The 12,616-nt window shown below is 44.4% G+C and overlaps 1 protein-coding gene across 1 annotated transcript in view; it reads right to left on the reverse strand.

Annotated features, from left to right (window-relative positions):
• PPAT (phosphoribosyl pyrophosphate amidotransferase) overlaps nt 1-12,616 on the reverse strand; it is a 75,273-nt gene that overhangs the window by 7,454 nt on the left and 55,203 nt on the right. The window contains exons 2-7 of the mRNA XM_006167699.3: nt 10,392-10,458; nt 8,746-8,952; nt 3,931-4,043; nt 3,689-3,834; nt 2,356-2,428; nt 777-928 (exon numbers count right to left, since the gene is read on the reverse strand). Coding sequence (XP_006167761.1) covers nt 777-928; nt 2,356-2,428; nt 3,689-3,834; nt 3,931-4,043; nt 8,746-8,952; nt 10,392-10,458 — 758 coding nt within the window. The remainder of the gene's footprint in view (nt 1-776; nt 929-2,355; nt 2,429-3,688; nt 3,835-3,930; nt 4,044-8,745; nt 8,953-10,391; nt 10,459-12,616) is intronic.

Raw genomic sequence — 12,616 nt, forward strand, 5'->3', positions numbered from 1 at the left:
CGCCAGACAGAGAGAGACATAGAGACAGAAAGCGAGAAATCACCCCCCAGGGGGGATGGTCACGCCGCAATTCCTTCTCCTCCATTCTCCTCTAGGGACCTTGGGCACGTACGCAAACGTGCCCAGCGTGGGTTTTAAGCCACGGGGTCCAGGATGCGAACCGCGGTCGACTACGTGGGAGTCCAGCAACATAGCCATTATGCTAACTGCTGGTTCCCTCTAGTTTATTTTTATCTTAATACAGATCTTTAAATCATAATCGTTAAAAAACATAGTCCTTACTCTTAAAAAGAAAACCAATATGCGAGAGTCGAAAGGAAGGGAGTAATAGTGACCTTATGACCTGTGGGGGCTTGGTCCTATATCCACAATATGTAAATAGATTTAACCACAAGAGGGAAGCTCTACTCTTCCTGGCCTTCAAAGAACCAGGTATGCCTTTAGGTCAAGAGCTACCATGCTTCACTGAGAAAATCTAGGGCCAGCCAGTAGCATGGTGGTTAAAGCACCTGGATCCCACAGGCCAACTGCATGGTTTGATACCTGGCCCTGGTGGCTTGAAAAAGACATGCCAGGCATGTGTGCGTGCAGGCCAGAAATACTGAGAAAAGAATGGAGAAGAAGGGATGGGGTGTGACCATCCCTCCTGGGAGTGCGATCTCCTCCCTCCCTCCCTCCCCAACAAGTGTTCCCACCCTATAGCAAACCCTCACCAAAAAAATAAGGGAAGAAAAGAGAGATGCATAGGAATAATAAAAGAAAATAAATTTACTTACCTTCAAACATACTATCCGGTCTTGCAAAATAAACATATTCAAAGATACAAAAAGCCATTGGGTTTCCTTCGGACCTTGATATTGTATCAAGGGTTCGTACATTATGCCTGGATATTTCCACAATTTCTCCAGGCAACACTTCACGGTAATATCTTGAGAAACAATGTTAAAAAAAAAAAAAGAAAAATAGCCTGTAAGTAAACCATATCCTAAGGCTGATGGTAACAGCAATTATCAAGTACACAAAAAGTCTTCTCTCATATGGAGAAAAAAATCAAATTCGTATACTATTAAGTCTAGAGATGCCTTAAAATAAACAACACAGAAAGTAATATGCCTCCAGCAGTAATTTTTGTAAATCTGCTACCTTTAAGCTCTAATTTACAATCTGAAAAATCGGTGCCCTACATTCTATTAGTTTTTTTTTTTTATATAAGAATTATTTTATTTAACTTTATTTTACTTTGACCAGAGAGGGACAGAGAGAGAGAGAGAGAGAGGGAAAGTGAGAAAGCTAGCTGCCAGGTCCAGGACTCAAACTGCAGTCGGCCATGTGTGAATCCAGCCCACTTAACCACCACACCACCTGCGCTATTTTATTAGTTTGTGACAGAATAATTTTGTTCTCTAAGGAGAACAATTTTATCCTGGCTTAAGTTTCTCTATTATAGCTATTCCTTGTAGAGGAAGCTCTTTGTTTCTAAAACAAATCTTGAGATATTTTAAAAGAAAAACACCAGTGTCAGAATTACAATGTGTTATTGGGACCAGCAGTTAGTGTAATGGCTATGTTGCTGAATTCCCATGTAGTCGACCGCAGTTCGAGTCCCGGACCCGGTGGCTTAAACTCACGCTGGGCGTGTGTGCGTGCATGCCCAAGATCCCAAGAGGAGAATGGAGGAGAAGGGATTGCAGCGTGGCCATACCCCTGGGGGGTGATTTCTCGCTTTCTGTCTCTCTGTGTTTCTGGCGAGTGCAAGTGCCCTACAGCAAAAGCCTCTAAAAAAAAAAAAAAAAAAGAAAAAGAATTACAATGTATTACTAGAACATGAAAGTCAGCATAACTGGGGTTAGCAGGTGGTGTGGTGGTTAAGGGGTTAGAGTCCCACATGGCTGATCAAGGACCTGGTGGCTTGAAAATCACAACAGGTAGGTAGGTAGATAGATAGATAGATAGATGTTATATACAAAAAAAGTGTGCCCAACCATTGAGCACAATATATGTAAGAAAGTGTGTTGACGAGACTGCACGGCAGTGCACAGTAACAGCACTGTGAGGGTGACCTACCCGGGGTCCAAAGGCCTCCCTGGACATGCCTGTGTACATGATCCAGGGAAGCTGACCCAGGGACAGGATCGTGGTGTTGGGACCCTGTTCTTTGTCTTGTTCATGGACAAAAGAAAGAAATAAGGAAAATTAAAAAAAAAAAAAAGAAGGGAAGGAAGGAAGAAAGAAATGTGTTTATAGTATAAATGCGTAGTTGTAAATATCAGGATGAAAATTTTCACGTAAATAGCAAGAGAAAATTTTTTTAATCAATGTGGAAAAAGATAATATGCTGAATGAGGTAAGCTGTACCTTGCACCAATAGATAAAAAGCTACAAGATTCTGAAGACACAACCCATCCTTCTGTTTCTGATGATTTTTTCTCTGTAAAATATAAGAAAATTCAGTGAATGGATTTGAGAAATTTTGAAACAGGCTAGACAGTAACACAATAAACACCAAATAATTTTTTAAAAAGCAACGACCTCATAAAATAGCCATTTCTGTAACTTAAAGAACACATTCACCCTCATTTGACTTGAACCAAAGATGAATGACCATCCAGCAATCCTTTTAACAGTATGATTTCACAGTTTGATAAGACATTTAATAAATCAGAAAAAACACCACAGGGCCAGCACTATAGCACAGGGGTAAGGGCTGTACGCAGGTAGCCAAATCCCACTCGGGGATTGTTTGAATCCTGGCTATGGAAGCTTGAAAAGATACACGGGCACATGTTACATGCCAGAATCCTGATGGGAAGGAGAAGTGGGAAGGGGATTGTGGTGGGACCACACTCCCTCAGGGGATGCTCTCCCTGTCTCCCCATTTCTCTAGCCATTAAAAAAAATCAATTAAAAAAAAATCCTAAGAACCATACCACATAAATTAAAAAGCTGGGCAAAAGATATGAATAGGCAATTCAGACAAAAAATAAGAATGTCCATTACATACATTAAATGTAACTCATCTGGGGCCAGCAGGTGGTGTGGTGGTTAAGACATTGGACTCCAACATGACTGACAGCAGTTCAAGTCCTGGGTCCGGTGTCTTAAAACTCAAACAGGATGCCCAGGATCCCAGGAGGAGAATGGAAAAAGGAATGCAGTATGGCTATCATCCTGGGAGGATGATTTCTCACTTTCCTTCTCTCTCTCTCTCCCGTGGGTCCAAACACTCTATGGCAAAACCATAAATAAATACATAAATAAAGTAAAGTAAAGTAACTCATTCTCAGATGTCCCCAAAAAATGTACTTTAAAAACTAAGGACACCTTGGGACCAGCAGTTAGTGTAATGGCTATGTCGCTGGACTCCCATGTAGTCAACCACGGTTCGCGTCCTGGACCCAGTGGCTTAAAACTCATGCCAAGCACATGTGCGTGCATGCCCAAGATCCCAAGAGGAGAATGGAGAAGGGATTGCGGCATGGCCATCCCCCCTGCGCGGGATTTCTTGCTCTCTGTCTCTCTGTCTGGCAAGCGCATGCGCCCTATAGCAAAAAAAAAAAAAAACCACTAAGGACATCTTTTTTTTTTTTAAACCTAACCTCTTCTCACCCATAAACTTCCTGTCAGGGCGCATCAGAAATCGGGCAACGACTGAGGAGCATTACGCAGTGACACTCCCGCAGCTCCTTACCTCTGTCGTTGATATCAGACACTGGGATCAGCCGCCCGATGCACAGAGGACGGTTTCCGTAAGGGTCTCTTACTGCGTAAATGACATCTCTGTGCATTATGAGCAGGGAGTACGCCGTGGGTGCTTCCTTCATTAAGTTTTTAATCCTGGAATGAAATAATGCAGTGGATTACTTTGGTTATAAACAGATGCCAGGCCAAGCTCTAATGAACAGGGCCGGTCTAGTCCGCTTTTACAGTTACCTCGCTACCCAGTCTGGGATGTCATCTTGCTCCTGAGGAGGGGTGTACGCCAGTAACTGGGTGATCATCTCGCTGTCAGAGCTTGTGGACAGACCAATGCCATGTCGCAGGAGCTACACGGGATGGACACGAGTCGGTCATTAGAGGGAAGGTGCCACCCTCCCTCACACAGCGGCCACCGTAACAGGAAGAAATCAGGCCTTGTGCAGATGCTTGGTCATGAAAATCCGCCCTACCCGAACCCACCCGCGATGTGTATCCTGATAACAGGACGGCCGCTGGAGGCAATCGGAAATCTCTGGGAAGATTTTAAAACGAGGAAGAAAGTGCCTTAGGAGACACATGTCTATGTATGTATAGAACAGCTTGTTTGTTTGTTTTTTCCACAGGGCGCGTGCACTCACCAGAGAGGGACAGAGACGGGGAAAGTAAGAAATCACCCACTCCTGCAACCCATGGCCATGCTGCAATCCCTTCTCCTCCATTCTCCTCTTAGAATTTTGGACACACACACACACACGCCTGGCATGATTTTGTATAGAACAGCATTTTTTTTAAAAAAAAGAATTATTTTTTAAATTTAATTTTTAAATTTATTCATTCGTTTATTTTAATTTAACCAGAGAGAGACATACACAGACAGAGAGAGAGAAGGAAAGTGAGAAAGCAAACCACCAGGCCTGGGACTCAAACTGTGGTCGACCATTTGGGAGTGTCCAGTGCCTTAGCCACTATGCCACCTGCTGGTCCCCTAGAACAGCTTTTGAAGACTAAGTCTGAAGGCGTGTAGATGTGCAGTGCGTGGGGGGGGCGATTAGAATTTGGATTGAGAGGCTAACTTTTTCTACCCTCAATGCTCTTTGACAAAAAGGACACAGTCCCTAAGAGTGGTGACTACAGCGGTAGCTCTCAGGCTAGCTTGGGGGTGGTGGTGATGGTGGGTACCGTACTCCTTATCGCTGATGGGAGAAAGGCGGAACTGTATTGAACAGCTAACGTAGAAGACGGTATACGTACTGGCGGAGTACTAACCAAGACTACGAAGTTCTGAGCAGGTCTGACCAGGACAGGGTGGCAGCACGCACATGCGGAGACCGAGTTTAAATAGACGCTACTGAACATTCTCCACTGGCAGCTAAACGGGCAGAGATGGAGTCCAGCATGCAGGTAAGAGGCTCTGTCTGAAAACTATGAGCCGGATATTGTCTGGAACTGAACTTTTGGTGGTTATCTCTGAGTGCTCATGGTTTCATTTTTACTACATATATATACTTTTGTGATTTTCTGATTTTTTTTTTTAAACTTTGGCTCAAGGGCATGTGCGTTCGCTCAAGACAGAGAGAGAGAGAGAAGGAAAGTGAGAAAGCACTTCCGGTGGGGGATGGTCATGTTACAGTCCCTTCTCCATTCCCTCCTCCTTTCGGGATTCTGGGCACGCACACATGCACCTGGCACGCTTTAAGGCACCAGGTCCAGGATTCAAAGTGCATAGTCAACCATGTAGAATCCAGCCTCCCTAACTACCATACTGTGGGCTGGCACGACAGCCTGAATTTCAAAATAAGCTATGTAGTTTTTCATTTGGGAATAGAAAAGCACATTATCACCAGTATAAAGCTATGGCCTAGGAAGGAGGCAGGACAAAGCTCTAGAAAATGCCCCAAACTAGCATTAAAAATAGAACAATGAGTGATACAGAAGTCTGCAATTTAGATATTGCTTGCTTTCTTTTTCTTTTTTAGGTTTTTACCATAGGGCGCATATACTCACTGAAGAGAGACAGAAGAAAAATGAGAAATTACCCCCAAGGGGGATGGCCATGTTACCATCCCTTCTTCTCCATTCTCCTCCTGAGATTTTGGGTACACATGCACATGTGCCTGGAGTGATTTTCAAGTCACTGAGTCTGGGACTTGAAACATGGTTGGCCATGTGGGAATCCAGCATCTTAACCAGTATGCTACCTGCTGGACCCCGGATCCTAGATATTTCTGACCCACCAGTTCAAGACCCGGCCTCTGTAACTGTGCGTCACGTGTGAAACGCCCGGCTCTAGAATGCTGGGAGGGTAACCCGCAGGTGTGACCGTCCTGGTACTGAACACTGCCTGGTTCAGAACTGACCAGTCAAGATCACTGTAATCTAACGAACTGAAGAAACTCAGCAGGGATTAGTGAATGTCAGGATAGATAAAAAAGAAGCTACCAGGAAATACAAAGACACCACACAGTCAGAAAAAAAAAAGATGAAAAGCTTAGGCACATATTTACATATTTAATACCATTAACACAGAAAAGCTCCAAGATGCTATGAATTAAAGTGTGAGTTCTGTTTCTTCTCACAGACCAAAACTACATTATTTTATTATTTTTAAAAAATAACTGTTTAATTTTACTTACCAATATTATTATTTTTAAACTTAAATTTGCTATAGGGCACATGGACTCACCAGAGAGAAACCAAGGTGTGTGGGGGTGGGGCGGTGAGAAAGCAAGCTGCCAGGTCTAGGACTCGAACTACAATTGGCCATGTGGGAGTCCAGTGCCTTAACCACCACATCTCCTGCTGGCCCCTGGAACTCTATTTTAGTTTCTTAAATTTGTTTTCTATTAATTTTGCTTCTTATCTGTCATCTTTAAATGCATACTTCATTTCTTCTTACGGTTCAAGTTTTATATAGCTTTTTCTTTCTTTTCTTCTTTTTTTACATTTGCTATAGTGCGTGTCTGCTTAGCAGGGGGCGGGGTGATGCTTAGCAATCACCCCCCAGGGTGAGAGCCATGCCACAGTTGCTTCTCCCCATTCTCCTCTCGGGGTTTTGGCACAAGTGCACATGCCTGGCATGTTTCTCACGCTGCCAGGTCCAGGACACGTGGGATCCTGCCACCTTAACCACTGCACCATTGGCTAGTCCACACCATCTCTTCTTATGCTTTTGTGACACTGTGATATATAAGAAGAAATATACATAATGGCTTTTATCCTGGTCTTCTCTGGTTTATATCTGCTAAAGCCAACTTGGAATCACCACAACAAGCATCTTGTTTGGTTTTGAACACTAATGAGATGAGTAGTAGCAGGAGCTTTGGCCCTCGAGGTGGGGCCGGGTTGTCGGGGGAACCAATCTCTGATTAGAGGGCTGGGTCCTTCAGCCTCTCCCACAAGCACACCTCTTAAGGGGGGTGGCTAAAGGTGAACCTGGCAGCCAATGGGCAATGATTTAATCACACATGCCTACTTAATGAAGCCTCATTAATGAAGGCTACTTAATAAAGCCCCGGACAGACTGGGTTCTGTTCAGGAGAACACTTGAAGGTGCCTGGAGAAAGCTGTCCTGGGAGAGGGCCTGGCAGCTCCGTGCCCCTTCCCGGATCTTTCCCCCACCATCTCTTTATCTGCTCTCCTGTCTCCTCTGTAATATCCTTTATGGCAAGCTGGAAAATTCGGAAAGTACTCTCCTGAATTCTGGGAGCTCTAGCAAATGATCAAAACCAACAAGGAATTCCTACTTTAATCGTGGGTCAGAAGTACTAGAGACCTGGGCTTGCAGCTGGCATCTGAATAGGCGATGGTTTGGGAGGACGGAGCTCTGACTCTGTGGGCTCTGACTTCAAACCTCAGTAGTGTCCAGAAGTGAATGAATTACAAAATATCCAGTTGCTGTCTACAACTAGCTGGTGTGAGAAACTCCCTCCCTCAGGCACAGAACTGTGCTGAGTTTAAAAGTGGAAAAAGAAATTAGTTTTTTCTCCTATCTCTTATAAGCTTTGAACATGGAAACAGTGTAAAGGATAAGAAGAGTCCAGCTTCTAAAAGCTACCATCTGGAGCCAGCAGGTGGCGTGGTGGTTAAAGGCACTGGATTCCTACATGGTCGACTGCAATTTGAGTCCTGGACCTGGCGGCTTGCTTTCTCACTCTCTCTCTCTTGCTCTGTCCCTCTCTGGTCAAATTTAAATAAATAGATAAATAAATAAAATTAAATGAAATTAAAAAAAAAACTACCAATATTTAACCATTTCAAATTACCCCTCTATTTTTTAAAAAATATTTATTTGTTTAATTCAATTTTTTAATTATTAGTTCTTTAATTTGACTAGACAGAGATAGAGATAGAGAGAAAGGGAAAGCAAGAAAGCAAGTCGCCAGGTTGGGACTCAAACCACGGCTGGCCATGTGGGAATCCAGCACCATTAACCACCATGCCACCTCCCATTAATTAAAATGATTTACTTAACTTGATTTGTCATTGTCATTTTTAAAAATATTTATTTAATATCATTATTATTTTTTTAATTTTAATTTGACAGAGAGAGAGAGAAAGGAAAGTGAAAAAGCAAGTCTCTAGGTCCAGGACTCGAACCATGGTCAGCCCTGGGGGAGTCCAGCATCTTAACCGCCATGCCACCTACCAGCCCCATCATGATTACTATTTTTTAAATTTGCTATAGGGCACATGCACTCACCAGAAAGAGACAGAGAGAGGGAAAGTGAGAAAGCAAGCTGCTAGATCCAGGACTTGACCTGCGGTTAGCCATGTGGGAGCCCAGTGTCTTAACGACCACATCACCTGCTGGCCTCTCAAATCTCCACTCTAAAGCAGTGCACGCAAATCACCCTGGGAGCATATGAAATGAAATGAGGATCTCGACCCACTGCCAGCTCCAGGGTAGAACACGCACTCCAGGTGATTCGGATGCAACTGTTCGTGGCACTGCAGTTTCAGGTACTAACAGTTAGAAAATGCCCTCTACCCACATCCTCAACTTCCATTCGTTGGTCCCCGAAATGAAAAATACATCCTTAAAAACAGTACCTTTTTCCTTAGCCGAGCAGCATTTACCAATTCGCCATTGTGTGCCACAGCGATTTTCCCGTGAAGTGTTTCGACGACAAAGGGCTGACAATTTTCTAATTCACAGTTTCCAGTAGTGGCGTACCTCGTATGTCCAATTCCAAGATTGGAAACATATAATTTCTTCAAATTGTCTTCGGTGAAGACGTGGTTTACAAGACCCATTCCCTTGGGAAATCAAAGCAAAAGCACATCTGAGAAAGACTGGTACTGTGAATGAACTAAAAAAGCCTCTCTGCTCGGGCTCCAGAGTCAGACAACAGGCTCACTTCTCTACGCGTGAGAATTCTAATAAAACAGAAAAGACTAACTTAATTGTGAGAACCGTGAAGCACTTGCTTGCTTTAGAGAAACTGAGGGAAAATTCACAGAACAGAAAATTCTGTTGTAATCTGTCAGGAGGAGTGTGCTCACACCAGAGAGACAGAGAGGGGAGAGGAAGTCACCGCCCGATGGATGCGGTCACCCTGCTATCCCTGCTCCTCCATTTCCCCCACCTGCCAGGATCGTGGGCAGCGTGCACACAGGCCTGGTGTGTTTTTCAAGCCACTGGGGCTGGGATTTGACCTGTGCAGTTAGCTCTGTGAGATCTGGCTCCCCAACCACTCGGCAGTGGGGCCTGCCCTAAAATTCCCTTTTAAAGTGAACAATTGAGTGGCATTTAGCACATTCACAATGTTGAAGCACTTCTATTTTTCTTTTTCCTTTTTAAGAGAGATTTTTTGATATAGGGCACGTGTGCTTGCCAAAGAGCGAGAAAGCCAAGAAATTAATCCCCAGGGTAAATGGCCACACCACAACCCCTTCTCCTCCATTCTCCTCTTGGGGTTTTGGGCATGCACGCACATGCACCTGGCTGGCTGAGCCCCCCCCCCATACTTTGGAGAGGTTTTTGCTATAGGGCACTAGTCAGAAAGCGAGAAATCACCCCCCTCTGTCGGGCGATGGCGACGCCACAATCCCTTCTCCTCCATTCTCATCTCGGGATCTTGGGCACCCATGCATACATGCTCGGTGTGAGTTTAAGCCACTGGGCCCGGGACTCAAACCCTGGTCGACCACATGAGAGTCCAATGACATAGCCATTACACCAACTGCTGGGCCCGTGCCTGGCTGAGTTTTAAGCCACTGGTCCGGGAATCAAACCGTGGTAGACTACTTAGGAGTCCAGCAACATAACCATTCTGCCATCTGCTGGTCCCAGCACTTCTATTTTTCATTAAGACGTTTAAGAAGAGGTGTACTAAGCAATAAAATTTGCCAAATATAAGGACCAGCAGGTGGCGTAAGGACCACCAGGCGCATGTGCATGCGTGCCCAAAGTCCCGAGAAGAGAACGGAGAAGAGATTTAGCCATTCTCCCTAGGGGGTGATTTCTCGCTTTCTGTCTTTCTGGCAAGCACATGTACCCTATAGTAAAACATCTCCAACCCCCCCTCCCCCAACAAAACAAAACAAAACAAAACAAAACAAAAGAATATCACGTTGGAAATGGCTGACACAGAGAATATTACTTCAAATCGATTCTGGGCCTCCATCACCTCATATACTAGTGACCACTAGGTATTGTAAGCTTTATCATCAACATTTTGAAAGTTCAGATTTACCTTGTGCGTTTTGAACGTTGGCACTGAGTTACCGTCACTGGTGACAATGCCAGCACTCTCCTGACCCCTGTGAATATAAAAAGATATCGACTGTGAAATCTGCCCAGCTGATAAGCTTGAAGAACGCTATCAAGTACGCCACTCTCCACAAGCATGCTGGCATCCAGGAACTCAGTCTGACCACACACTCAGCGCTGCGGGAACGAGCACCACTTCTACGAGACGCCGCTGCTGGCGATGAGCAGTGACAGCAGAGGACATGGTGATGAGAAGGTATTATGGTCTAGCACTGCGTTGTCCATGGAGGGTTTAATTTGGCTTTCACAGCAAAGTTTACTCCTATAGCACAGGTGAGGAGGAAGCTCAGTGACGTGCCCATTGTCACAGAGGGAGCAGGTGGCACAGCCAAGATAGAATCCAGACAGCCCAACTCTGGAAACCGTGCTTCCCACTGCTACAGACATGGCCTCTGAATAAGGTTTCCACAGGATGAGTGTGCAGATATCCTGGGTTGTCAGAAAAGGCATGATGCAGTTTTGCATAGAAAAACATAGAAAAAAATACCACGAGCTTTTGACAACCCAATAAATGAAAACCTAGTAGAAGGTAAAAAACTTAGTTGTGAGTGGTAGAACTATACACACAAATTATTTACACACACACACAATTATTTTCTTCTCTGCATTTCCCAAATTTTCTCCACCAAATATCACTTTTATTATCAGATAAAAAATAAATGCTGCTTCTAAAATTCTAAAAACCATGAATTGGATACCTTGTTCCATGCACGGATCTCATTTCCTGCAGTAGTGTCTAGGCAATAAAGAAGCCAAAAGTTAGGCCAGCCAGGTGCAACGGGGGCTAAGGCGCTGGATCTCACATGGCCCAGTGGGCGCATCTGCGTCCCAGATCTGGCAGCTTGAAAAACACGCTGGGCATGTGTGCGTGCATGTCCACACTCCCCAGAAGAGAAGGGATTACAGCATGGACATCCCTTCTGGGGGGCTGATTTCTTACTTTCTCTCTTGTTTTTTCTCTCTCTCTGGCAAGCAAATGCACCCCATAGCCAAAACGAAACAAAGCAAAAGAAGCCAGAAGCTAGACTGGAGGTAGAACAGGTAACACGTAGTAAGACTCAGAATCTCCACCACTGTGGGGTAAAAACTCAAATCATAAAAGAAAGGTTCCAACTGCTCCATTATTTCTAATAGTGTGAAACAAGTGCTATAAAAACTATGGGGCTGGCAGGTGGCATGGTGGTTAAGGGCGCAGGGTTCCCACATGGCCGACTATGGTTCGAGTCCTGGACCTGGAGGTTTGCTTTTTACTTCCTCTCTCTCATTCTGTCCCTCTCTGGTCAAATTAAAATAAATAAAGTTAAATTAAAAAAATAAATAATTCTTAAACAAATAAACAAAAAACAAAAACTAGATGCTCATGGACATATTCCTGTTCCAAAAGATGTATGTCAGGGTAGAAATTAAAAGCACATCTCTTCTATATATGTACGTATACGTTAGTAATTGTTAACATTGAAAAAGGATTTTTTTTGGAGAGGTTTTTGCTATAGGGAGTGTGCGCTTGCCAGAAAGGCAGATAGAGAGAGAGATCACCCCCAGGGGGATGGCCACACCGCAATCCCTTCTCCTTCTTTCTCTCGGGGTCTTGGGAAACACACACCCACGCACCTGGCGTGAGTTTAAGTCACTGGATCCGGAACTCGAACTGCAGTCGACTACATGGGAGTCCAGCGACATAGCCATTGCGCCATCTGCTGGTCCCCTAAAAAAGGACATTTTGGGACCAGCAGGTAGAGTGGTGGTTAAGGCGCTGGATCCCGCACAGCTGATCCTGTGGTTCAAATCCCAGATCTAGTGACTTGAAAAACAGGCCAGGTGCCTGTGTGTATGCTCCTAAAATCCCAAGACAATGAAGATGGAATTGCAGTGTGGTCATCCCCTGGGGGTGGGGGTGAGAGGGATGGGATGATTTCTCATTTTCCCTGTCTCTGTCTTCTGCAAGCTCACATGCCCTATGGCAAAAATCTTAAAAACAAAAGATCTTTTTCAAAATTATATATTATACTTGTTAAAGCATTTTATTAACGAGAACTACTGCAGTAAATATACTTGAAAAGTAAAACAATCTAGGGAACCAGCAGTTAGAGTAATGGCTATGTCGCTGGACTCCCACGTAGTCGGCTACAGATTTGAGTCCCAGACCCG

The sequence above is a fragment of the Tupaia chinensis genome, unplaced genomic scaffold (genome assembly GCF_000334495.1).
Source record: "Tupaia chinensis unplaced genomic scaffold, TupChi_1.0 Scaffold144982_1, whole genome shotgun sequence".
NCBI lineage: Eukaryota > Metazoa > Chordata > Mammalia > Scandentia > Tupaiidae > Tupaia > Tupaia belangeri.